The sequence below is a fragment of the Zootoca vivipara genome, chromosome 12 (genome assembly GCF_965207765.1).
Source record: "Zootoca vivipara chromosome 12, rZooViv2.hap1.1, whole genome shotgun sequence".
NCBI lineage: Eukaryota > Metazoa > Chordata > Lepidosauria > Squamata > Lacertidae > Zootoca > Zootoca vivipara.
In genome coordinates this window covers 4,484,079-4,510,818 of record NC_142595.1, presented here as the reverse complement: position 1 = coordinate 4,510,818, position 26,740 = coordinate 4,484,079, and the positions used below count along the sequence as shown (strand labels likewise).

Below are 26,740 nucleotides of genomic sequence, written 5' to 3'. Positions count from 1 at the left end.
ATTTCATAATATGTTTAATAGGCATGAGTAAACAGGAAGGTCTATACCACGGGTGTCAAACACAAGGCCCGGGGGCCTAATCTGGCCCGCCAGAACTTGTCATGTGGCCCGCGTAGCCGCCGCCGACAATAGCAGCTGACAGTAGTTCTGGAGCCTGCGATTGGCCGAGGGTCAAAACCGGGGGCGGGGCTGCAGGCGGAGGCTGGGGCGCTGGAGCCGCGCTGACGGCCTTGGCCAGGGAATTTCAAATGAGGCTGAGGGAGGCGGTGGCACAGCGGCCAGACAGGGAAGTGAAATGCAGGAGGAGGAGGAAGCCTGCCGAGGAGGTAGGAAAGCCCTACAGGCGCCGCCGGCAAAGTTGGTGCCGGGACGGAGCAGCGCTGGATTTTTTTTGGCGGGCTTTGCTGTTGTCTCCGAGAGCGAGTGAGGCGGCACTGGGGAGCCGCCACCCGCCGCTTCCCTTCCTCTCCTTGGCTGCATCCGGGAGGTGGGCGAGCGAGCGGGTGAAAGGGACGCGGAGTGAGCCTGAGGGGGAAGTAGGCGAAGCGCAACAGCCGCTCTCTTGATGGAGCCGGGTTTCTCTTCCCTCTTTCCCCGTTTTCTCCTCATAGACACTCGGGAGGGTGCCTGGCTTTTGCTCTGCCCCCCACCCCCGAGTCGGCCTTTGGCTTCTCAGTTCCGGCGGAGCTGCTCCCCGGGGGGCGGCCGGGAGGGAGGCGACGGCGGCGGCACGGGTTCCTGCTCTTCCCGCTCTGCCGCCGCCTCCTCTCAGCCCCTCGTGATGTAGGGCTCCAGATGGAGTCGCCTCGCGATTTGAGTAGGTGGGAGGGGAATTTTTTTTGGGGGGGGAGGTTTTCAAGCCTCCTCGGCCTGCAGTCCCGGTAGGGAGAGGCGGCAGCGAAGACGACAACAGCGCGGGTGGGGGGAAGAGCAGCTCTGAGGCGAAGATGCACGTCCACTGGGGCTGCCGCCGCCTTCCTCCTCAGGAAATCTTCTGCCCTCCCTCAGCGCGAGGGGAAGGGACTCTGGCGCTGAGGAGGGAGGTTCCAAATCAAAGCAGGGAGTTGGCGCTGCACCGCATGTTCCTGCCCCTCTCCAAAGCATGGGGTGGGTTGCAGCGTGTGGCATCCTGCCTAGCGGGGTTTGGGTGTGTGCAGGGCGGGAGAGGGAAGGCCTCTTTCCATCTGCAGGTTTTTAATCCCAGCAGTGGCTTTCTCCTTCCTTCCGAAGGTTTAGTTGAGCCCCCCCCCCCCGGAAGCCGTCGATCCCCACCTTTTGTTCAAATTTCCCTCGTTTACATCCCCTCCCACACACATGCCACGACGCAGGAATGTGATCTGCGTGGGGGCGGGAATGAGCTTACATTATTACAAAAAACAGTAATAATTGAATGCAGTGACAATAATTTATGATAATAAAGAGTGGACACATAGTCCTACAGACACAACCGGCCCTTTGAGGGTGACCAAACTGCTGATGCAGCCCCCGATGAATTTGAGTTTGACACCCCTGGTCTATACTGTACTTGGTGCCCCTAAACAAAACACATAGGAGCTGCCTGACACTGAATCAGACTGTCATCGATCCAGGAATTTTGCTAGTGGCCCAAGAACCATCAGTGGCATAGTGTCTTTCACCACCTAAGCCTGGTACATCACCTGCAACACACCCTCACTACATTTACCCATGCTCTGGTAACCTCCAGATTATATTGGTTCATATGTGAGGACTGACTTTTGAAGACTGCCCGGAAACTGCAGTTAGTACAAAGCAAAGGAATGGAGAGGCAGAGCTGTGTGTCGTACTGTTGACTATGTACTCCAAATTTCCAGGTGATGGCTCACATAGATTTTGAATAGCATATGAGATAGAATGGACCATTGTGGGACCCCACAACTCAAAAGCCAGAGTCAATCAACTGCCCACAGTACTTTCTGGTAATTATGCTGCAGGTAAGAGGAGAACCATTGTAATACAGTGACTCCTCGAGACATTGCAGGACACCAAGGTCGCTGGTGTGAAACGCTGTGGAATTGGAAGGGTTCCCAATGGTCATCTAGTTCAACCCCCTGCAATGTAGGACTCTCAGGAGGGACCATAAAGAGTGGGTCTTATGATAGCAAGATAAATAGTTGCTTCCAATCGGGGGGAGGGATACCCTCTCCTACCACAGAAGCTTGGACTCAATATATGTTGGAATACAGCCCTTATGGAGCACTTAATTCACCATTGGAGATGGATAATAACAAGGAAAGAGGGATTTGACTCTGTATGCTCTCAAGTTATCTTGTTTATTAACAATAGTGCAGTAATCGCCCTTTTGTCCCCAGTCACAGCAGCCACTATAAAGAAATAATCTTAATTCTTCAGAGTCAATGTGAGCTGAATCTGTATTGTAAAAGAGTTCCCATGTTTTTGATGTCATGTGGATGACTGAATACAAGACTTAAAATCTGCACATGTACTTATCTTGGAAGTCAACACTTCGTGTTTGGTAATTGTTTTTAATTTTTTCCATAAACTTTGTAATGGGAAAAAGAGGGACCACACCACTTCCAATTTCACAGCAAGCTGGCATAACACCCTCCCCTAATGGGGCATTTCAACTCTCTGGACTCACCCACTCAACCCTGCTCCTTTTTCACTAGCCACAATAGGCAGGGATTGAGGGAGGTGTAAGTACCCTATCCATGTCCTCAGGCTCCAGCAACTGACATGCACCCTCATAGGCCCAAACTAGGGCCCTCCAGTGGGTCTGTACTACCATAGTTGTGAACCGTTTTGTAAGTTACCATAAGCTGCTGTTATAGAAACACAGAACTTTTTAAAAACGGGCTCCTAAGACCCCATTCATTTTCCAACTCAACAGCATTGAAACTTGTGAGTGTTTACATTTATAATCCAGTATAATTTTTATTAAGAATAACATAATAGAAATTGGTCACCAGATACAAAGCAAAATACATTGATTATGTATGTAAGAAAGGAAATTGTAGAAGCAGGTTAAGTTAAATAACCAAACCAAACGGATGTCTGTGTACTTCCAAGTGGCAGTGAATGAAAGAAACATAAACCAATCAGCATCAAAGTATCCCTGGCTGAAACTCCAGCTAGCCCCCTGCCAACTAGTGTCTACAATACTGAGCTGGATGGGCTTGGCATAAGGCTTCTTAGGTGGCTATGAATTGGGAAGGATATAAACTTCACAGCCTTCACAGCTGCCTGCCCTGCTGGTCTGTCTGAGTGCAGATGTTTCTCCTTGCTGCCCAGTCACAGTTATGCTAAAATGCTAAATAAGAACAGCCTGCTGGATCAGGCCAGTGGCCCATCTAGTCCAGCATCCCGTTCCCACAGTGGCCAACCAAATGTCTGTGGGAAACCAGCTAGCAGAACATGAGCACAAGAGCAACACACTGTGTGTGATTTATAGCAACGTATTCAGAAGCAGTGGTTCCCCCAACAGTGGAGGAAGAGCACAGCCCGCATGGCTAGTAACCATCGATAGCCCTCTCCTCCTCCTCCACGAATTTCTCTGGTCCTCTTTTAAAGGCATCCAAGCTGGTGGCCATCACTGCCTCCTGTGGGAGGGAGTTCCACAGTTTACGCGATGCGAGAGGAAGTTCTTTATCTGTCCCGAATCTTCTCACATTCAGCTGCACTGCATGTCCCCGAGTTATGAAAGAAGACTGCTTTCCTCTGTGCTTCCTCCATGCCGCACATCATTTCATAAACCTTTCTCATGCCGCCACCTCTCACTCGCTTTTTCTATAAACTAAGAAACCTCAAATACCCAGCCTTTCCTCAAGAGCAGTGGTGTCCAAACTTTTTTCAAAGGGGGCCAGATTTGATGAAGTGAAGGGCCATGAGGGCCGACGAAGGGGAGGTTTTTTTAAAAAGGATTTTACCCCATGAAATGAACCACCACATGAACTGGATTAAACAGACTGGCGGGCCAGATTAAGCCCCCGAAACGAACTTGGGACATGCCTGCTCAAGGGGAAGTATTAATCATTTCGGTGGGACAAGCAACTTTTTATAAAAGAATGGAAATGGCTAATTGAATGTTTACAAATAAACTGTAAACAGGTAAGAACATTGGCAGTTTTATAAGAGTATATATTTAAAGTAGAGGAACAAATGAGTAAAATAAGTTAATTTGGGATACGCAGAAAATATAAAAAATAAATTTAAGGAACCGCAGAAAGGGGGAAGGAAGTCGAGCTTTGAAATGTCAAAACGATTGTAAAGTTATGGAAATGTATAAAACTGAAAATCATAAATAAAATAATAATAATAATAAAAGATCATTTTCTAATCCCGCAAGGTCCTTTTCCAGGTGAGGCGACGACCAGCACCGAACTGCCCTGCTCCGGATGTGGCTTTTCGTGATGAACACCTCCGCGGCGAGAGGCGCGTCTCGCGGCGGCTGCCCGCTCGCAGCTCCGCCACGACCCTGCACGCGTCCGTCCCCACGAGCAGATGCCACGCGGGCGCCGCGGGACCGCCGTCCGCGCGCAGCGAGACGAGCGCGCGCGAAGAACCTCCCGCGCCTTGAGGCGGCGCTTGCCCCCTGCCGAGGAAAGGCGGCGCTCTCTCTCTCCCTCCCTCCCTCCTCGCCGGCCTGAGGAGGAGCTGAGGCGCCGAGGCGTTTCTTTCTCGTGGCCCGAGGAGGAGGAGGAAGAAGAAGAAGCGGCTCCTGTTCGCTGCAGACCCGGAACCCGAGGTCCCCGAGGGAGCGTCCGCTTTCCTTCGCCCGCGTCCAGCCTGGGCGATGGCAGCGATGGGGAGACCCGACGCGAACTTCCTGTGGGGCGTCTTCCAAAGGTGAGCGAGGGGCTTGGGGAGGAGGAGGAGGAGGCCTGGCCCGGAGGGGACTCGCATGGGCCGGGGTCGCCCCTTGCTCGCCCTCGGCCGCCCGCGCCCGTGGTGACCGCTGCTCGTTGTTGTGTTTTGCCTCAGGGTCGACAAGGACCGCAGCGGCGTCATCTCGGAAGTGGAGCTCCAACAAGCGCTCTCCAACGGTGGGTGAAGAGGCCTCCCCGCGGCGCGGCCTACCTGGCCGGCGCCTCCCCGCGCTTCTCGCGCCGCCACGGTTTGGCGTCCATTTGTTTGTACTCCGCCTTTTCCCCTGGCGGGGACTCAGGGCGGCCTAGCGATAGAAATGGGAACAGCTGGAAGCAGGGCGGTGGGTGGCGGGCGGGTGAAACAAACCTTTTCTTTTAAAGGGTTTAATTCAAACGAGAGAGAGAGAGAGAGAGAGAAACTGCGGTGACTGTAAATTATAAATTTATTTATATTAATAAATATAACATAAATTATATTAATTATAATTAAATAACTATATTACTGTCTATAGTTATATAAATTTATATACAACCTTCCCCCCCCCGTGACGTGGACTCAGGGTGGTTTACAGATGAGAACAGCTAAAACATAGAGAGGAAGCATTGAAAAATTAAACACTGAGAGAATTAAAGCTATATTTCATTATTATTATTATTTATTAATTTCTTTATATCCTGCCTTTCCCCCTGGGTGTACAGATAGAAATGTAAACAGCTAAAAATAATGGGAGGGGGAATCATTTAAAAAAGAATTAAACATTAATAGAATTGAAACTAACTCTCTTAGCTTTAAAAACATACAGACAATTGTTCCCCAAAGCCTGCTGGAACAAGCCGTCTAGCTTCTCTAGGGAGGACGTTCCAACTTTGCCCCGGAGCAACCACTGAAAATGCCCTCTTCCTGCCGTACCTGTCTCATTTTAATTCAGAATACACCCATGTTGCACAATAAGATGAAACTGCCCAAATAGGGAAACGGCACCCAGAGAAATAGCAAAACTGAAAATAAAATTGGCCACCTGAGGGGAAAGTCATCTCACATACAGTATCTTGAGGCAAGAGCGTTCCAAAGAGACACTGCAATTGGGGAGAATGTCCTTTTTCATATCCCCAACAACTACGGTAGCATAGGCAAACTCGGCCTTCCAGATGTTTTGGGACTACAATTCCCATCATCCCTGACCACAGGTCCTGTTAGCTAGGGATTATGGGAGATGAGGGCCGAGTTTGCCTATGCCTTCCCAACAATCTCTAGCCAAAGTGGACAGAACAGAGTGCTTCCCAAGCCTTGGAGGCCAGGGAAGAATAAGTAGCTACTTAAGAGTTCTAAAGGCAAAAAAGGAGGTCGAACTTTGATTAGAGAGACTGGGGACCAGTTCTTTGCTTAACCCTAAAGCTTTGTGTTTTGTGAAGGTGGAGTGGGTCAATCTTACAGCATAGCCAACTTTGCACAGTTATTGGGAGAACAAAAAAACAGTACACTACACTGTTCTGAAACACAAATGTTAATAATAATAATATAATAATTTTATTATTGATACTCTGTCCATCTGTATTTTTTTTCTTGATTGTGGCTTTCCACTGTGTGTACCCAGTGGGAAAAATATGATTGTTGCTCATGATAGAAAATTGTATGTAATAAGGGGAATATTGGAGTAGAAAAATGCTGCAATGTAACCACTGAAGGTTACGTAACAAATGTAAGGCAGAAAAAGCATCAGTCTCTGAAGTGCATAGGGCCCTTCATGTAAGTATTAATGTCAGAAAAATCCAGCATAACTAACCCTTTTGATTATAAACCTATGGGTATAGGGGAGTATACATATGTAATAAGTATTTTTTTTAAAAAAACATCACAATTATTAAAGGTAAAGGGGCCCCTGACCATCAGGTCCAGTCATGTCCGACTCTGGGGTTGCGGCGCTCATCTTGCTCTATAGGCCGAGGGAGCCGGCGTTTGTCCGCAGACAGCTTCTGGGTCATGTGGCCAGCATGACAAAGCTGCTTCTGGCGAACCAGAGCAGCGCACGGAAACGCCGTTTACCTCCCCGCTGGAGCGGTCCCTATTTATCTACTTGCACTTTGATGTGCTTTCGAACTGCTAGGTGGGCAGGAGCTGGGACCGAGCAACGGGAGCTCACCCCGTTGCAGGGATTCGAACCGCTGACCTGATCAGCAAGCCCTGGACTCTGTGGTTTGCTGCTACTTGAATATCCTTTGAAAGTATGGGGCAAAATTGTTGCCCTTGATTATTCTTTGATTATTACAAGTCTAGAGGTAACCCAGCATGTATTAAGGGGAATTCTTGTCTCTAGGTCAGTGTTTCTCAACCAGTGTGCCTCCAGATGTTTTGGGACTACAACTCCCATCATTCCTGACCACTGGTCTTGCTAGCTAGGGATGATGGGAGTTGTAGTCCCAAAACATCTGGAGGCACACTGGTTGAGAAACACTGCTCTAGGTGATAGCTGGCAAGATAGGAGAACACAGAGTCAAAACTTGGAGTAGTGTGTGAAAAGGGAGGCTTTTGAAAGTAACAAGTTGGACAAAAGCAACCTCCTGGTCATTATTCTCAGATGCTTGGAATCCCATTACATTGATATATTGAAAGCAGTTGAATTTAAAGGAACTAACATGATCATGAAGGGTTGATTCAGACCTCCTGTTACTCAACACCAGACATTGACCAATTATGCATAGACTTGCTAGCCAGGCGTTTCTATAGCTGTGCAGTCCAGTCTCAGCTTCTTCCAACTCTATGATTCTTATCCATATGTTAAATAAAAAAATTCCTTCAGTAGCACCTTAAAGACCAACTAAGTTTTTATTTTGGTATGAGCTTTCATACCAAAATAAAAACTTAGTTGGTCTTTAAGGTGCTACTGAAGGAATTTTTTTATTTTACTTCGATCCAGACCAACACGGCTACCTACCCTTATCCATATGTTAACAGAGATGTGCAATACTAAGGGTTACTGCACCTGCTCTCTCCACTCTTAAATACTGCCTTCCTATTTATCCCTCCCCTCCCTTTGCATCTTCTCACTCCATAGTTTGTGCCAAGCCCTACCCCACAACTTGGGAGGAGCTTTACAGAGTGGCTTGCTAAACTGCTGTGTTGCCTGGGCCTGCTGGTTGTTCCTCTTGCCTTAATTGGTGTTGCTGCCTATTGAGGGGGGGAGCGAGGCCCCCAAAGGCTTTAAGAGTGCACCACGATTGGGCTTACTAGGGAAGGCAACGTAAGCCTTTGAGACTTTCTACTTTCCTCAAAGATTGCAGGAAGATCAGGCTTAAAAGGGAAGCTGGCTAGCTGGTGTATCATTTGCTTTCCTGAGACCAGTGCTAAGCAGGATCACCCCCTCCTTAGTGCACCAGTGAGCTCCTTGCCTGAACTCAGCAGAATCACTTTCTGTATTGGCTGGTGTGAGGGGGCAGCAATCCTGCTTAGTGCTGGGTCCTGAGTTTGTGCAGCAGCTCAAAGGATCCTGAGAAGCATCTGGCTTTTACGACTCAAGGAGCTGCACAAAGCAGTGTTGGGAAAGCATTGTATTCCTTGATTCATTACTTTTTGAATTGGGATGAAGCAGTCTTTAATACAGTGGTACCTCGGTTTGCGAATGCAATCCGTTCCGCAGAGGCGTTCGCTCGCCGAAGGCACACTTCTGCGTGTGCATGAAGCACCAATAGAGTGCTTCTGCACATGCGCGAGCTGCGCAGATCGTGTCTACACATCCGACGCCGCGGAACCCGGATGTAAACTCTTCCGGGTCTGCGGTGTTCGTAAACGGAGGTACGCATAAACCGAAGTTCCACTGTATACTGTAAGAATGATAGCATGTAGAATCATAGAATTGGCTTAGAAGGGACCCCAAAGAGTCATCTAGTCCAACCCCCTACAATATTTTTAAAACGGTATAATATTTTGTAAATTATTAGTAAAGGAATATTTCTATCATATAAAGCTAAAAAAAATGGTGGGGAGAGAGGGAGAATCAGTATTGATTCTGTCTTAATGGTTCTTATCCTCTCATCTTCAAGAGTTCATAACACTTAGTTTTTCCTGTATGCATATTTTAACGAAACATTTTTTTTTTAACGATTTGCTTCCATTCTTTTCTAGGAACATGGACTCCATTCAATCCAGCAACTGTGAGATCTATCATATGTAAGTGATTCATAATATCATACTTTTAACATATGGGGGGGCGGGTTGAACTCACAAGCAGCATTTTTAGGTGGTTCATAGTATGTTAATAAAATAGTTGAACAAAATAGTTTCAGTGGTGAGAACTGGAAGAATATTTTGTTTGAAATGACGTCCAGTTGCATTGCCCTCTTAACCCATTACTATTTACATAGATTAATATCTGCAATGGGAACCAAAATACTCCTTGTTTAAAATGCATTGCTTGCTTTTTTACTGAGTTGCTTTTGAGTAGTCATATGTGTGGTTTTTCACATGGATTCTGCGGTTGCATAGAGCACAATCTTGAAATTTCTAGAGCTAGATGGCAGATTTTTTATGGGATGTCTGCCCTCAGGGCAGTGTGACCCCAACTTTCCACTCTTCCTTTACTGACTGCTGCAGTGGAGGAGTCTGGTTATGCGATGGTACAAATCACCAGTTGAAGAACCAGTTATAGGTAAGCATTCGGGGGTTGGTTTTTTCATGGTCTATGTGTGTGCAGAACCATATGGGTAATAGCAACCCACGTTATCCAGAGGTGAAGCAAATGGACAGGCAACCACTGACCTTGGCATAGCTCTGAAAGGTGTGTCCTCTCAAGCTGAAGCCATACTACAGGATTGACATTGAGGACGACAAACAGAGAGCAGTATAATAAACTTCAAGAACAGAGAATCCTCAAGAAACAATGTGGATGAAACAACTGTCCTTGTTGAGTGTATACAGATTCCTAAGAAAATCGAGCTATCTTGAAGCCGAGCTATCTTGAAGCATGGGTTAATTGTGGATGGAGAACAAATCTTCCTGAACACCGTGTCAACACTGCTTGCTCCTTCCAACAACTCATAGAAAGTGAAGAGACAAAAGCTGAGACTGAACCCATCTGTTTTTATTGATAAAATCACTTGTTTACTATACAACCAGTGCATGCAGGGTTTGACAAAGGTTTGACTTCAGGTTTGACAAAGGGCAGAACACTGGAAGAACTGCCTTCAGTAGATAGAACAAGGCAGGCAGGCTTGAGGACTCCATTATCCTAATGCAAAATGAGAGATTTAAGTATCAGCTTGTTGGTTGTTGGCATCCGTCTGTCTCGAGACAGTGCCCGTATCCAAACCAAAATTGCTTGGAGAAATCTGTTTAGTGTTTCCACCACCTTCTTGGGATTAGAATATAAAAGATAAAAGCTTAGTGCCATCTGCAAATTGATGGCACTTCTGCCCAAACCTCCAGGTGACCATACCCATGATTTTGTTGCTGGGGCTAATGGGAGTTTGACATCTGGAGCACTCAAGGTTTCCTACCTCTAATGTAGATATTGAAGAGAATAGAAGCTTGTGGCATCCCAAAGGTCATGAAGTAAAATGGAAGTCATCTAACGGCACCCTCTGGATCCTACCCTCCAGGTAGGACCAAAGCCACTGCAAAAGAATGCTCCCAGGGTGATGTCACAAGGATTCTATGGTTGAAGTGGAAAACTTGTGAAAAGTTAAGATGACCCATCAGGTTTGCACTTTTCTCTCCCATCTGTTCTTCAGTGGGTCATCCAGGGAGATGACCAAAGCAGTTTCTGTTCCATACCAGGCTGGAAGGGATCAAATCAGGGTGTGTTGCAAAGTATTGCTTTAAAATGGCAGATTAGAGATTTTCCAAAGGTTTAGGATCCAGATTTAGATTTTTTTTAAAAAATTCTCTCTCCTTTAAAAACAAAAGGGGACATCGCCATTCCCCAGCTGATATTCACTGAAGGTGAGTCAAGTTTTCAGAAGCCGAGATGGGCAAGGAACCTAGGAGTGCATGGTTGGTTTCATCCCTCTCCACTTCCTCAGACAATAGTAGCTGAAAGGCAGCCAGATGGTATATTTACTGCCTTCACTTCTAGTGATGTTGAAATTGTGGCATCTTAAGTGGAGTGAATATGAGCAATTGAATCTGCCAAATGTAATGCAAACTGATCACAATGGGACTTCTTTGGTTCTGATGTTCTCTACCAGATCTTTATTAAGCAGATTGCTAACCACCTGACAAGGCCCCTTTGAGCTACATTAAGACATATTGGTGTAGAAATAGGATTTTCCTTTGGCTGCAGTAACTGCCATAGAGTAGGCCCTAAAACAGGATCTCACCTGTTTGATCATATTCTTCCTCATCCCCAAAAACTTTTTTAAGAGTGAGCACTTGGTCATGGGCTCATGGTTTGCCTGTGAGAGTAGTAGTACAGTGGAACCTCGGTTTACGAACACAATTGGTTCCAGAAGTCTGTTCATAAACCGAAGTGTTCGTAAACCGAAGTGAACTTTCCCATTGAAAGTAATGGGAAGTTGATTAATCCGTTCTAGACGAGGAAAAACACCCCCTAGAACGGATTAACCGCTTTGCTCCGATGCCTTCGCGGAGGCTGGGGAGCGTTTCCGCGACTGGGCTGCAGCCGCGAAAGCGGTCCCCGGCCTCCGCAAAGATATCGGAGCAAAGCCCCAGCCTCCGGAAGGCATCGGAGCCGGGACTTCGCTCCGATGCCTTTGCGGAGGCGGTCCCCAGCCTCCGCCAAGGCATCTGAGCGAAGTCCCGGCTCCGATGCCTTCCGGAGGCCGGGGAGCGTTTCCGCGACTGGGCTGTGCAGCCGCGAAAGCAGTCCCCGGCTACCGGAAGCCGGGGACCGCTGTCGCGGCTGCACAGCCCAGTCGCGGAAACGCTCCCCGGCCTCTGGAAGGCATCGGAGCGAAGTCCCGGCTCCGATGCCTTCCGGAGGCTGGGGAGCGTCGCGAAAGTGCTCCCCGGCCTCCGCAAAGACATCGGAGCGAAGTCGCTCCGATGCCTTTGCGGAGGCCGGGGGGCACTTTCGCGACTGGGCTGTGCAGCTGCGAAAGCGGTCCCTGGCTTCCGGTTCCCGGGGACCGCTTTCGCGGCTGCACAGCCCAGTCGCGGAAACGCTCCCCGGCCTCCGGAAGGCATCGGAGCCGGGACTTCGCTGCGATGCCTTTGCGGAGGCCGGGGAGAGTCGCGAAAGTGCTCCCCGGCCTCCGCAAAGGCATCGTAGCGAAGCCACTCCGATGCCTTCCGGAGGCCGGGGAGCGTTTCCGCGACTGGGCTGTGCAGCCGCGAAAGCGGTCCCCGGCTTCCGGTAGCCGGGGACTGCTTTCGCGGCTGCACAGCCCAGTCGCGGAAATGCTCCCCGGCCTCCGGAAGGCATCGGAGCCGGGACTTCGCTCCGATGCCTTTGCGGAGGCTTGGGAGCCGCGAAAGCGGTCCCCGGCCTCTGCAAAGGCATCGGAGCGAAGTCCCGGCTCCGATGCCTTCCGGAGGCTGGGGCTTTGCTCTGATGCCTTTGCGGAGGCCGGGGACCGCTTTCGCGGCTCCCCAGCCTCCGCAAAGGCATCGGAGCGAAGCCCAGCCTCCCCGAAGGTATCCGACGCTGCCTTTGGGGAGGTTTGGCCTTCGCTCCGATGCCTTCGGGGAGGCTGGGCCTTCGCTGCGGGCCTCCAGGAGGCATCGGAGCGAAGGCCCGGCCTCCCCGAAGGCATCGGACACTCAGTAGACCTCCGGCACCTCGGTTTACTAACTTCCGGGTTAGGATAGTTCGTAAACCGAAAGTTCGTAAACCGAGGTGTTCGTAAACCGAGGTACCACTGTATTTTAGATTCCATTTTGGGAATCTGTGGACTTCTGGTGCATTGAGAAGAGCCACCCTTTTAGAAACCTTTATTCGAGGAAAAGTAAAAATAAAATAAAAAAAATTCCTTCCAGTAGCACCGTAGAGACCAACTAAGTTTGTCACTGGTATGAGTATGAGCTTTCGTGTGCATCCACACCTCTTCAAGGAAAAGTGTTGACTATACTGAATTCTTTTTAGAACCCATATCTGTTTACGTAAGGGCTGCTTCTACCACTGTTCCTTGTTTTTCTTTACATTGAAAGGGAAAAATCCATATGGTAAACTTTTTAATGAGGTATTTCAGTTATTCCTGTCTCCTATTCTTAACAGAAATGTAATAAAAGAATGATTGGTGTCTCATTCTGTAACTTAAATGAATTAATATTCTGAATGTTTGTTTCAGCCATGTTTGACAGAGAGAACAAAGGTGGTGTGAACTTCAATGAATTCACAGGAGTCTGGAAATACGTATCTGACTGGCAGAATGTCTTTCGCACGTATGATAGAGACAATTCAGGAATGATTGACAAACATGAACTAAAGCAAGCACTAACAGGTTTTGGTAATTCGTTTGTAATTATATTGACCATGTATCACAATCATCTAGACCAGGCATGTCCAACAAGTAGATCGTGATCTATTTGTAGATCGCAGGGTGTTCCTGGTAGATCTTTGGCCCCTCAGTGATCTCCCCCCCCCCCGAAAAGGGGGGAAAACCTGTGGCTTCCTTAAAAAAGTTCAAAAACTTTTGCCTTTCCCAAAAAAGCTCAACAACTTTGGCTTCCTAAAAAAGGTTCAAAAACTTTGGTCCATCCAACGACAATGGGTAAATCACTGCCAGTTTTTTTTGTACTGTAAGTAGATTGCAGTCTATTGGGAGTTGGATGTCCCTGCTGTAGACCAGGGGCTGGCAACCTGGTCCCTACTGCCCACTAGTGGGCATTTCATGATTCTAGGTGGGCGGTAGGGGGTTCTATGGCACAAGCTGAATCCTTCCATTGAGCACTGGTGGGCGGTAAGGAAATTTTACCATCAAGAAAGATGCATTAGTGGGCGGTAGGTATAAAAAGGTTGAGTACCCCTGATCTAGACTGAGGATTAAACCATATCACATTGAAATATTCCAAAGAGGGAATGAGCTTGTTTTGGTTGTGGTCCTTCTAAAAGCATAGCTGCCAAGTACCCCGTTTTCCCCGGGAAACCCCCGTTTTTACTTACCTTTTCCCGGTGGTCCCCCGTATCACTTCGTCTCCCGTTCTTCTCCATTATTTTCTCCTGCCGGCGGCCATTTTTTCTTTCTGATTTACCCTTCTATGGGCACCAAAAATGGCCGCCACCGGCTTCGAAAGTCGTGTCTACGCATGTCCGGAAGTGCATAGACGCGATTTCCGATGTTGGCGGCAGCCATTTTTGGTGCCCATAGATGGGCGGAGCGACACCAGAAGTTGCGTCGACGCAACTTTCGGTGTCACACGGCTGCCGGTCCCGGATTCTGCAGTCCGGGGCTTGGAAGGTAAGTCTAGAAGCAGTCTGAAAATGCTACCCCAACGTTACCATTTTAGAGTAATTGTTTAACTGAGAAAAGCTACAAGACTGCAATATATAAATTTCCTCCTAGTTTTTACAGATAGATGCAGTTTGGGGAAATAGCTTCATATCACCTTTACTAATTTAAAAGTCTAAGACCTTGGTCTAGTTATTACCAAGGAACAGCTGGAGAGAATGTATTTATGGCTACAATCCTATATTCACTTACCTTGGCATAAGCTCCACTGAACTTCGGAGGATTTCCAATAAGTAGGCATTTATAGAATTGCACTGTTGGAATTAGTATTTCAAGAATTATCAAGGATATTGCACCCTGCACGCTAAAAGCTATACTCTAAATGCTCCACATTTCTGGAATCTACTTCTGGAATCCTGGCACTATGCGTGTGCATGGTCATATGCAAATAGAGCGTTCATAAATGGGGAGTTGGTCCACAGGACACTAGTTCCTCACCCCTGCCATAATGTTGAAGACCTGCGAAAAGACTGGGCAAAGGTGAAGGATTTTTAATTTCTGCCAAAGGCTCCATCATTGCTTATTAGACAGTATGTTGTTCATTCCATCAATGAAATTAATTTGGTTTTTCCCTAATTTTAATAAACCTTTGCCTTCATATTTGGAAAGTAAGGTGATCACACTATGCGTGCAGCATAGCATCTGCTTGTTTTCATTACCAACACATTTTTGCTATTGGATTTAAATTTGTCCTCTTGAGTTTGCATGAATCTCCTGTAGTGTTTATGACTTTGTTGTATTGTTTGGTGGCGTTTTGTGTGGTTTTGGTTTTGGTTGCAGTGTCATATCATTCCCTAATTAATCCATAACACAAAAGACTCATAGACCTTCATTTTTTTATTTACTTTGCTCCTGAATACCTTCAATACTTTCAAGGTTATCGACTATCTGACCAGTTCTACGATCTCCTTATTCAGAAGTTTGACAGACAAAGAAGAGGACAAGTGGCTTTTGATGACTTCATCCAGTGTTGTGTTGTCATACAGGTAACAAACTGGGCTGCTGAATAGTTACAATTTAGAACGACCAAGTAACAGTAAAATAAAAAAACTCCTTCAGTAGCACCTTAAAGACCAAGTAACAGTAAGTTTAGCATGTATGTCAAGTACAGTAATTAGAAAACCCATTGCTGATTTGAATTTAGTGATGGTTTTGTTTTTCAGTGCTTTCCAGTTTCTTAAGTATTTATTTTTTCACCTTTATTTGTGCAATCTGTAAAATCTGATTTTTCAGGAAGATGCCAGTTACTGTTTATTTTAATATAGTATGCAGTAAAAGTGTGGCTTTAAAGACTGCACCATCAGCATTTTTGTTCCAATGAGCAGCAAGCAGTGAATAATTTTTCCAGGACTAGCTATAAGTAGAAATAAGGAATTTATAAGTAGAATCCTCTAGATCAGTGTTTCCCAACCTTGTGCCTCCAGATGTTTTGGGACTACAACTCCCATCATCCCTAGCTAGCAAGACCAGTGGTCAGGAATGATGGGAATTGTAGTCCGAAAACAGCTGGAGGCACAAGGTTGGGAAACACTGCTCTAGATTACTCCTTTAGATTATGTACTCTAGTAATTCAGATGAAGATTTGCTCAGCTTCAATTCCTGTTTCACTAATGGAAGCTATGTTTCAGTAGAAGAACTCAGTAGTTTCATCTATAGGTAAATCTATTTTAACATGTTCTTTTCAGAAATGGACAGATGTCTTCAGACGCTATGATACTGACCAGGATGGCTGGATCCAAGTGTCTTATGAACAGTATCTCTCCATGGTCTTCAGTGTTGTATGACAGCAAAAACTGTTGCACTAGAATGAGGATCAGAGTTGCCAGCTGCCCAATTCCTAAACATAAATGGAAAGCTTCTCACTCTCTCAAATGTTGTAGAGAGGATGTTTAGAAGTATATCATTTTTATCTATAATAATAATAATTACTAATAATCATGTCCAATATCACCTGCTGCTTCGACTCAGCATTGCATTATGTACATTAATGTTTTGGAACTTTTTGAAATGCCAAACAGTAGCAATGCATGTGCCTTGTTTACCTTTTTATAGATTAAAAAAAAGCCTGAATTGTATCCTGTGTCCATGTCAAGGATGATTTAAAATTCATAGGCATTTTAGCTGTATAGCTGTGAGTTACTTGGAGGGATGCACGCTTCTGTTCCTTTGGGGGCAACATCATGCATCCATTTGGTTGCATGGAGGCACTTCTACTCTAGCGGCTCCAGCTCATCCTCCCTGCATTTGTCTGCATACAGCAAGGTAGAAGAAGCAGGGGGAGATCCCATAGTTGTGGAAGGGCCACATTTGTCATTTTAGTAGTGGACTTATACAGTGCTTAGTTTGCCTTGGTATTAGAATGGCCAAAAAAATAATCCCAATATCCACCAAAGCCCAGAAGAATGGTGAGGTTAGGAACAGGGGACAGGGTATAAATAGACCCATCAGGGGGAAAATTATAAAAAATTACTTCCAGCAACACCTTAGAGACCAACTAAGTTTGTCATTGGTATGAGGTTTTGTGTGCATGCACACTTCTTCAGATACCATCAGGAAAAGTCACTTTGAAAATAAGAGGCAGTACAGAAGATGGGCAGAGTGAATGGCTAAGGCAAATTCAAGTGAAGGTCGACAGCTTACTTACTTAGAATGTTATGGATGTCAATTTGTGTGTCTGTCTGTTCATGAACTTGATAATGTTTTAAGTGTAATGGAGACCAAGCACTTCCAATTCTGCATACACTATATATAGTGTAGTGTATACTTTACTATATACAGTAAACCAGGCTTCTAGTATAGCTAATGTTATTGAGATTTTTGTTCCTGGTGTTATAGAAGTGCTGTTTATTTATTTAACCCTGCTGTGAAAAGTGGCATTCTCTTTCACATTAGAAGAATGTGAAATTAGAAGAAGCAAACTTTAGCTCCACTCCAGAATATATTGTCTCACTTTTAAGCAGGTGGTGGAATTTATGGTTTCCACAGCTGGAGACTGTGGACATGACGTCCAGTGGAGAATGAGGGACAATGCTATACTGGTGTGTATGGGTGTGCCATTAAGATTAGTCAATATACAAGAACAGTAAACCAGTGGCTGCAGACTAGGAGCAGAAGAGGATAAAAATAAGAGGAAACAGCAATGCCACACAGACTCTGAAAAAGCTTTTTTTTTATTTAATTTTTAATTGTAAGTTTGTCAGAGAAGGCTTAACATTAAGCATGGTTTACCGTAATAGTAAACACAAAAGCAAGTGCTGAAACTTTAAAGGCTTTACCAGAATGTACTTTTGTTAATTATATGAACAGCTACCCACAGTTCAGGAATGCGTCAGAAATACTTTAATATTTACCTTGAGCAGGCTTCAGATGCTATACAGATTTGAGCCAAGTCTTCTCTTTCTCTCTACCCCTTAAGATCTAAAGTTGATTAGCTTTCTGCTATGGTGAAACAAATCTTTGCCAGTTCAGTTGATTGTGAATTCATTTCACTCAGAGCTTGAATATCAATTTCTAGGATAGAAGAAAAATGGTCAGTTTAAAGTAGCTTTAAACACTACAACCACTTCAATTTTTGTCTAGGATAGAACATAGCAGCCATGTTCACATGCCATGCTAAACATGTTTGAAATTTTACAAGTATTGGGTGCATAAATCAGTCAAAGATGGGACTGGCAGCGCTGCCCCCCCCCCCAAGAAAGACAAACAAAACACAAAGGGGGAGTTTGACAAAGATCATTTAAGTCCGGCAGTGGAGGCAAATCCCACCAAAACATTAATTGGGGCAATTCTCTTTTCTGTTCAGCACTGTAAACAGAAGAACTTCATGTATGTTATACTAAGCCATGGTAATATGTGACTTGTTTCTCCTCCCCATCTCTGCTTTTCCACTACTGAATCCAACTGCCAACCACGTCCCATTAAGACCAACCCCCCCCAAAAAAAACTACATTCTTCCAACCAGATCTATGATTGTGTTATTTTCTGTCACTGCACACACACTTAAGAGCTCCAAGCATACAGATACATACTTTGACATTCAAAACTCTTGGTTCTCGTCTTATGGCACAGGTCTTCTCTAAGGGAGATAATACCCAGCCTCAATAGTCAGCTTCCTTTGTTAATCCAATAAAGTTACAATATGGCAATATACTTCATGCACTTACTTTGAAGGTCTGGGTAATGGGGAACCAGTTGTAGAAGCATGCTTGTCAATGTAGCTGCATCCTTTCCTCGAAGCTGACTCATAATGTTGGCAGTAAGGGCACTGCCACATTCACCCATTACATTATTCAGGTGTGTATTTGGCTGTCGATAATTACGGATAAGGCCTCAGATCACCTTCAAAGTTTGCTTGCTGGAAGTCCAATTGTTGTGGCCAGCCAGGTCCACCACTTTCTGAAGAAAAGGAAGGTACAGACATCTGATTACCACTCCCAGACCCATCCCCATATCAAGAGGGAAAATTCACTTGGTGGGTTATTGAAGGAAGCTGTGAGATTATGCTATCCGGATATGTTCTTGAGTCACAAGAGTCTTGCATACTATCCCAATATCTTGCTTCACTGCATGCCCTTCCGTTACCAAATACTTTGCTACTCTTGAGTTGGTGATGTATTGTATAACTGTTTTGTGTTGATGTAAAGCAGGAAGGCTTTTCTACAGCTGGAGTTGACTGGAAATAAGCAGAAGCAGATTGGTTGAATTGCTTCAGCCATTCATTGATTCCACCACCTAAGCCTGGCTGATGGATCTTGCCAAATGAACTCTTAAGGGCAGACATGGTTGCAAGTTCATTCGAACTCATGACATACAAAGAGGCTTCCCCTCTCATTTGACAGTTGTACAAATCAGTAGGTTTGTGTGAAGTACTTGATCCATGCTGCAGTATGGACTGTAACACTGCAAGTCCATTAGACAGACACACATGATTCAATTTACTGTCTCCTACAAAAACATTTGAAAAACATGAGAAAATGCTATTGCTATTAAGCACACACACCAAATTATACTTTTCCAGACCAGCATTTCCCAAACCTCTAGAAGACTAAAGAAAATACCGGTAGATTCCTAAAATATAGCAGCAACACTCCCAGGGCACTATTTGGGAATGACTGCTGTAGAACTGGTTTGCACATAATGTTAATGCAAACTATGATTTGACATGAACATGCAGGTTCCCAGGAGAGACTCTTGACTGTCTTTCTCTAAGCAAAACCATGAGAATTTTGGCTTGGGGTGTTTTCCAAACTGGGGCTATAAATCACAAAATGGAAATGTTTCCCTGCATAGATTTTATAGCAGCTTCCTAACCATGGCAACTCAGCACTAAGTCCTCTTGAATTCAAAAGTACTGTTGCCATACAAAGTCTAGAAGGGATTAAATGATTACGGAAGCATAAGCATACAAGGTATCTGAATTAAGATTAAAAGAATTGGGATTGGATTGAATCTGCTGCGTTGTGTGGTGCAACACCCCCTTCGTGGCAAGGTGGGGGGGATGATTGTGCTGAACATAGCAGTTGCCTCTATAAACAGCTATAGCCAAACCCATCTGGAGTACAACTAGAGAAACAGCAAATGCTGGTAACAACCTCGGGTATTCCCCCCCCCCCCCCGGCATCATTATTTCACTGAAGACATCTTTGTATTTTCCAAATGGCTTCTTTGGTTTACACTGCTTTGCCATTTTTTGTACTGGTGCTATCAGTGGTGGAAGGCTTCTAGTGTGGTTGAGCTAGAAGCAGAAATGCATGGTCTTAACTTTGTATATACATTTGCCTTCTTGCATTCAAAGGAGACTGATCTGGAGAAGAATGGTGATTCTTCCGGGAAGCTCCACTATGCTCCACAAACTAGCTTCATGGCTCCTTAAAGGATCATCTATCTGCTGTGAACTTCCACACAAAAATCAACTAGATTCCTCAAAAATTATCTGTGCTGCAAACAGAAGTATATTTAAAAAAAAAAACTTGTTGGAGACAACAGCTAAAGTGTTGGGATCTAAACCTTTGGGATCTACAGACCATTGGGTTTTGTGGCTTGAGAATAGGTTAACACGGGTCAGCAAACTTTTTTAGCAGGGGGCCGGTCCACTGTCCCTCAGACCTTGGGGGGGGGACTATATTTTTTTAAAAGATGAATGAATTCCTATGCCACACAAATAACCCAGAGGTGCATTTTAAATAAAAGGACACATTCTACTCATGTAAAAACATGCTGATTCCCGGACCGTCCGTGGGCTGGATTTAGAAGGCGATTGGGCCGCATCCGGCCCCTGGGCCTTAGTTTGGGGAACCCTGGTTAACAATACAATTTATTTCACTTGAAGAAAATGTGCAAGTTCAAAACAAACTTTTGCACTGGACCATTAATTCCATTCCATTTATAATTGATCCGCCTAATGACAAATAATTACAATTAGAACAAATAAAGGCTTGACATATCTTGCTTTGCATGTCATGCATCTATCTCATATATTGGTTCCACCTTTTAAGTTGCATTACTGAAATAAATGCACTTTTCGACGATATTCTAATTTTCCGAGTTTCACCTGTAGGTAAACATAAAGGGACCCCTGACCACTAGGTCCAGTCGTGACCGACTCAGGTTGCGGCGCTCATCTCGCGTTATTGGCCGAGGGAGCCGGCGTACAGCTTTCAGGTCATGTGGCCAGCATGACTGAGCTGCTTCTGGCGAACCAGAGCAGCACATGGAAACACGGTTTACCTTCCCGCTATAGCGGTTCCTATTTATCTACTTGCATTTTGACATGCTTTCAAACTGCTAGGTTGGCAGGAGCTGGGACCAAGCAACGGGAGCTCACCCCGTCACAGGGATTCGAACCGCCGACCTTCTGATCAGCAAGCCCTAGGCTCTGTGGTTTAATGTACCGTAATATAAAATAAATAAAACAGTATTGTAGATGACAAAAATGCATACGGTATATATTTTTTCTTACCTGCACTGGTGATAGTCATTGTTTGGATGGGCGGCTCTTTTTATCCATTTCCGCAGTCACACAATCCATCAATCAATCAGTAACTGAACTAGGATCCACACAGTCACAACAACAAATAAACTGAAAAAGCCTCAAAATAAAATACGCAAAATAAATAGCAAAAACAAAAGCACCAAATATAAGCTCCAAATATCACCTTGGAACACTGTAATTGGAAACGGAAGGCTTGAATTATAATTTGGGGGGGTGTGTGTGCAAAATTGCAGCGCAACAGGAAACACAAGGGGACGCAAAGCGGGGCACTTTTGGCTTCCGAAAAAAGTTCAAAAACTGGAACACCTACTTCCGGTTTTGCAGCGTTCAGCTTTCAAGTTGTTCATGAACTAAGCTGTTCATAAACCGAGGTAGCACTGTACAAGAATCTTTACACATTAGACAATACTGAACAATATTACAAATTCCACACTTAAATATAGAATATTTATTAACAAATGCTGGATTTTACATTTTAGACAGCAGCCGAGTATAAATGTAAGTAACATTATTGAAGATTGTAAGAGTAATAAACCTTAACAAAAAGGCTCTCAATAGTGCTACTATTTTGTCAAGCAGACAGGATGCTGTAATTTTGAGCATACTTTTTTTTTCCTTTCCAGAGGAATATACCAACATAAGGAATTTATTCTACTTAGCCTCAGCTTGATATATTTTCAGGCTACTAGGACTGGTATTATAGAATAAATTAGAAATATAGTGTCTTAAAATAGTAGTACAAAGTGTATTTTTGTTGCTTCCTCTTTTACCTTTGCTGATCAGTTCAATAACTCAAATTAGACATTTGAGGTTATATATGTAAATCACATAATCTATTTTTACATGTACATGTGCAAACCAACATTTTAAAGGATAAAAACCAAGCATATAAACTTTATTCAGAAACAGATATTTTGCAAACTTTTCCTATTCATATTAATACTGTTTAATCACTTTAAAATGATGCGAAAGATATGAAGATCATAGAGCAACTGGATAATATATTTTATGAACAGTGAGCATGATTAAGCTAAAATATTAGCTGATCACTTTACATTGTGCATTTTAAGCCTGTGCTTCTTAAAATAAACAGCTACTACTAATTTTCATTTGGTAGTGAAATTGTCTTCATAGTGAAAAATGGTCTATAATTTCTCCCCTATTAATACATTTCGGGAACATGGAAGATATTATTTTCTTGATAGAGAATGTGGACTTTTGATTATGATTCTCCCTAAGGAATAAGTCTCATTATCTGGTATTCAACTAAGTTTTGCTGAAAGTAGACTTGTTGAAATGAATGGACTTATCTTAATCATGTTCATTCATTATGATCGATCTACTCTCAGTAAAACTTAAGTTGAACATCACACTTTGAACTCAATATTCTGAATAGACATGGATCAGGTTACGTGTAAATTAGTAGCATTTTTTTTCTTCAGGAAGGCAACAGGACACATGTACGACTAGATTAAATATCCAGTGTTAGTATTTGGGTTTTTAAAACAAAATCCTGGTTACACAGAGACTTAATTAAATTCAATGTGCATTGTCCATTAGAAGCTTTGCAGAGATGCAATTGTATATTCCATATAAAATATGACTGGAAAGCAAAGCATTACAATACAAATGCAAGCAAGGAGATGAAGTTAAATCATGTTTTACAGTTCCGTATTATCGTTCATGCCCCATCCCCAGAGCCCATAGGATCTGGCTTCAACTTTGTCTGCTGGTTGGATACCCCCAACAAATTGAAGCAGCGCTAACAGTTGGACTTAACAAACACCTGTCCTCATGATTCATAGAAGCACCAGGCACTTCCAACTGGAAGGAAATCAATTGGGGTTTCCTGAGCAGCATGAGTAGAAACAGTGCCAACCACCATTTAGGCCACTGCAATATGTTGATCTGTAGGATCAGGGGTTCCAGACACAAATTAGAATTTAGTAAGAGGCAACAATAATAGGCAAACACCCTCAGCAGCCATACCTTTAAAAGCTGGCCCAGGCAGATTAGAGATCTTCCCTACTCTTATGCCCCATCTCCAGTTAGGATTGCAGTAATCCCTTACTTTGTGTCCAGAGAGACTCCATTCTCCTGATATACACCTTCTCTCTCTTTTAACTTCTCCTGCTTGGAGCCTAAAAGACTGGAAATGGAGAAGTATCCCTTTTGCATCCCTGTTGTTAATTTGGGACATTATATTTATTTTTGAATAGCACAAGAGAGATGCTTGAAATATCTGGGAGCCAAAGAACTACCGGCCGAGATAAATTAACTGCTATGTTGTTTTACGCAAACATTTTCTTTTTCTTAAAACTGACATTTAAATTGGCCTTCAATTTCAGTAGGGAATTGCCCGCAATAATATTGTACAGTGCTTTTATGAATATTAAGGCCACTTCTCTGTCATGTTTTGTGGGCGATTGGTACTATATATATGGATACGTATCACACACTATCCTTAAGTTAAGGAGGGCTAGCCACGGCTAGGACACTGTGTTGCCCCAAAACAATGTCAAATAGGTCCTTAAATCCCTGTAATGGGGAGTGCCCTATTAATGAGAAACTTCCTCTTTTGTCCCATCTCTGCGGGCACAACTAACGAGGCAGTTGTGAACATTTGGAAGCACACCTATACCATTTGTTGTGAAAATGCACATCCCATTATTTTATGAGGTTGAGAGCCAGCTAATGTGCTTTCAGGAAAAGTAGTTTGTACTCTGGTCTGACCACTGCCAGACATGCGAGAAGATTCTAAGGGCTCGTGTTTGATTGTCTGAATAAAACTGGGATTTTTAAACTCGCACTGCATCTTCAGAACTGGTCTATTCAGCCCCCTCTCTTCGACTAAACTGGGATTATAAAATTCATTCCAGTAATGTGTGTCTTGTGCAACCTCCGTTGCTTCTGCACAGACAGAGTTCTGGGAGCTCAGAGGAACGATCTCCTTGCTGTGCACTCCTTTGCCAGGTCCACTTTTGTTGAGGTTGGGGTGGTGCATCACAATGTGTTGCCAGTTATACGGCGGGTAAACACACTGCTTTGGGGTTTGGCAAGGAGACAGATGCTCACCGAGGTCCAGTTCTGTTTTGAGGTGAACCCTAGTAGGAAAACGGATCGCTTGCTTTCTCCTTGTGCTGTTTTCACCAATCCAGACCCAACTTGCTGAAACAGCATCTATATTTTCACAATCTGAATCATATTCAGTTTTGATGTTATGAGCCAACCCCGTGTTGTACGGAGTTTCTGAGGATACTAATGGACATTGTAACTTCATGTATTCTCCAGAATAACTTTGTGTTGTGTACTGCTGGAAGCTTGGGTGAGGCTGGCAATTTTCTGTGCCACCCCAGGGAGAAGGACAGGTCGATGATAAACTAAAGAGCCGTTGGTCTCTGTTGTAGAAAGGTCTAGGAGTTTTGCTTGAACATGTATTCTCATTGCGCTGACTTCTAGAACAGTAATTTGATGGATTCACTGAAGTCGAAATGCCATTTCTGTTACTGTATTGAGTACCAAATAGCGATGCAGTAGGACCGACAAGTTCTTGCTGAATAAAACATTCCTCGTCATCTGTACAAGGTTCAAACTTCACTTTTATGCTGTCCTGCTCTTTTTTCCTCGGGGCCCACTTACTATACTTCATCTGTCCCAGGTTTTCTCTGTTCCTTTTTGTGTTTGCGGGGCTGCCTGTTATCTTCTGATGACAGTCTTCCCTTTCAATAAAGGTAGAAAATATGTTTATTTTTATAAACTCGTAAAAGCTTTCCCCCCAGCAACATGTGAAATGTGGTGATGGAGAAGGGCAAGAATTCATTGGCATATCACTGCTATGAGCTGCCTGTTTTTCAGTTTTGATTGAATAGTGCATTATTGTTTATTATACGTTATAAATTTACCAGTGTGTATGTTGCGCAGTATCCTCTCATTTATATGTGTGGATGATTCCATTAAATATGAGCTTACATTTTCCTGCCTGTTTCACAGTTGCAAAAGGTTGACTCCAACACTAGAGAAAATGTGACTAACAGGTCTCTTTTAATTTCAATGCGTCTAAGTAGAACTTGACTGGGAAGTTTTGGGTTTTATCCAACTATCAGTTAAAAGTGTTTAAATATACCTACATTTCTCTTGAAGAAGCAAAAAGGTTTCATAAAGCTTCTCACTAATTTAAGAATTTACACTGAATCAGAAGTTTCTCAAATCCCCCATTCTGCTTCAGCTGCAGTCACATGTCTCTTGAAGCTCATAGCCAAGTCATGAAGGTGAAGAACAGTCCCTGCTCACGGGAATTTGGAGGTATACAACTTATTGACATGGGGTTCTAGTTACAGAGATGGGGGCTTACAGCTACTGAGAGTCGTCTCCTCCATGAATATGTTAAATCCTTATTCAAAGCGAATCAGCCTATCTTCTAGCAATGAAATCCACAAGCTATAGGTTGTATGAAGACCTTTCCTTAAAATACTGTGTCAAATGTCCTAGGGTAATCCTGAGTTTTATCACTGAGATTAAACATTTATTTCCATACCATTACCCAGATGTCCAATCTGGCTCCTTACGTTTTGCTCTACAAGTGGCTGTGCAAAGCATGAGGCTTTGGCAAGTGAGAGAAACTTTGGCAAGCGAGACAAATAGGAGGCAAACTTGCTCTCAATATCAGGGAGAAGCTCTAGATGTGTGTTGATGCCTAATTCTCTAGCTAATCTATTTGTTAAGCACCAGAATGCACCTCCAATTGACTGTTAATCAGCCCACTCCTGACAAGAATGAAAGCACCTCTCCAATAAGTCATTTTTGGAATGAGAGAGTAGCAGATCAAACACCTCTATATAACCTTTTGATGTTAATTTAATATCATTGTGTAAACTGTTTCCCCCGACATTTTCTCTCTCTCCTTTTCCACTTTTCTTATAATGTTTTGCCTTTCAAGCTATATAGATGTTTGTAATTTTAAAAATTTAAAAATAAAGTTTAAAAAAATCATGCCTGTGTATGGTTTGGTGGTCAAATATATATAACATGCAATGTCTGATTGGCACTCTCCTGCCATTTCCAGCAATGGGTATTCACGCTACAACAGTGCAAGAAGAAGTAACTCTTCCTGAGATACCACAGTCAGACTAGATCTCATAAGCCTACACAGTAAACCCACAATTTATGTGGGGATTAGGTTCCAGGGGTCATGCCTAAGGTCAAATCTTGTATAGTGAAAACACACTGGGTTGAATGGCAGGTGGGATTCCCCAAGTTCCCCCCCCCCCCTGAATGCCCACGGCCCTTAAAAAAATTTTTTGCCAAGCCAGCTGAATGCATAAGTTGTGGGCTTACTGTATGTAAAAAAAAAAAGTTTTTTAAGCCTTATTGTGTATGACCAAAACCTCTGGTCACCCTTGGTAACTAAACCCTTGATCCAGTAACAATATTTGTATGTATCAAATGAGGGTGAGTTAGTTGTGTTATGAGGGGAAACAGGTAACAAGCAGTTTGTATGAGTGCT

The 26,740-nt window shown here is 44.1% G+C and overlaps 2 protein-coding genes and 1 pseudogene across 5 annotated transcripts in view; 1 reads left to right on the top strand and 2 right to left on the bottom strand.

The window, feature by feature from the left end:
- Positions 1-4,664: 4,664 nt before the first annotated feature.
- Positions 4,665-16,321, top strand: PDCD6 (programmed cell death 6). 3 transcript variants are annotated; one of them, XM_088655931.1, is made up of 7 exons: positions 4,665-4,824; positions 4,960-5,021; positions 8,965-9,009; positions 9,433-9,487; positions 13,086-13,244; positions 15,123-15,232; positions 15,932-16,321. In XM_088655931.1, the coding sequence occupies exons 4-7, from the start codon at positions 9,448-9,450 to the stop codon at positions 16,028-16,030; spliced, it is 408 nt and encodes a 135-aa protein (XP_088512057.1). In that variant the 5' UTR covers positions 4,665-4,824; positions 4,960-5,021; positions 8,965-9,009; positions 9,433-9,447; the 3' UTR covers positions 16,031-16,321. The 3 variants fall into 3 exon arrangements, with proteins under 3 accessions (XP_088512057.1, XP_034992081.1, XP_034992080.1); XM_035136190.3 differs by lacking the exon at positions 9,433-9,487 and having other exon boundaries at positions 13,086-13,238; XM_035136189.3 differs by lacking the exon at positions 9,433-9,487.
- Positions 16,322-17,400: 1,079 nt separating this feature from the next.
- Positions 17,401-22,697, bottom strand: LOC118094545 (uncharacterized; annotated as a pseudogene). The gene is made up of 3 exons (XR_015946645.1): positions 22,650-22,697; positions 18,410-19,290; positions 17,401-17,756 (listed from the first exon to the last, which is right to left on the bottom strand). The product of XR_015946645.1 is annotated as an uncharacterized LOC118094545 (transcript).
- AHRR (aryl hydrocarbon receptor repressor) overlaps positions 21,663-26,740 on the bottom strand; it is a 48,389-nt gene continuing 43,311 nt past the window's right edge. The window contains exon 11 of the mRNA XM_060282067.2: positions 21,663-24,956. Within this exon, the coding sequence (XP_060138050.2) occupies positions 23,873-24,956 (1,084 nt within the window). The 3' untranslated portion in view covers positions 21,663-23,872. The remainder of the gene's footprint in view (positions 24,957-26,740) is intronic.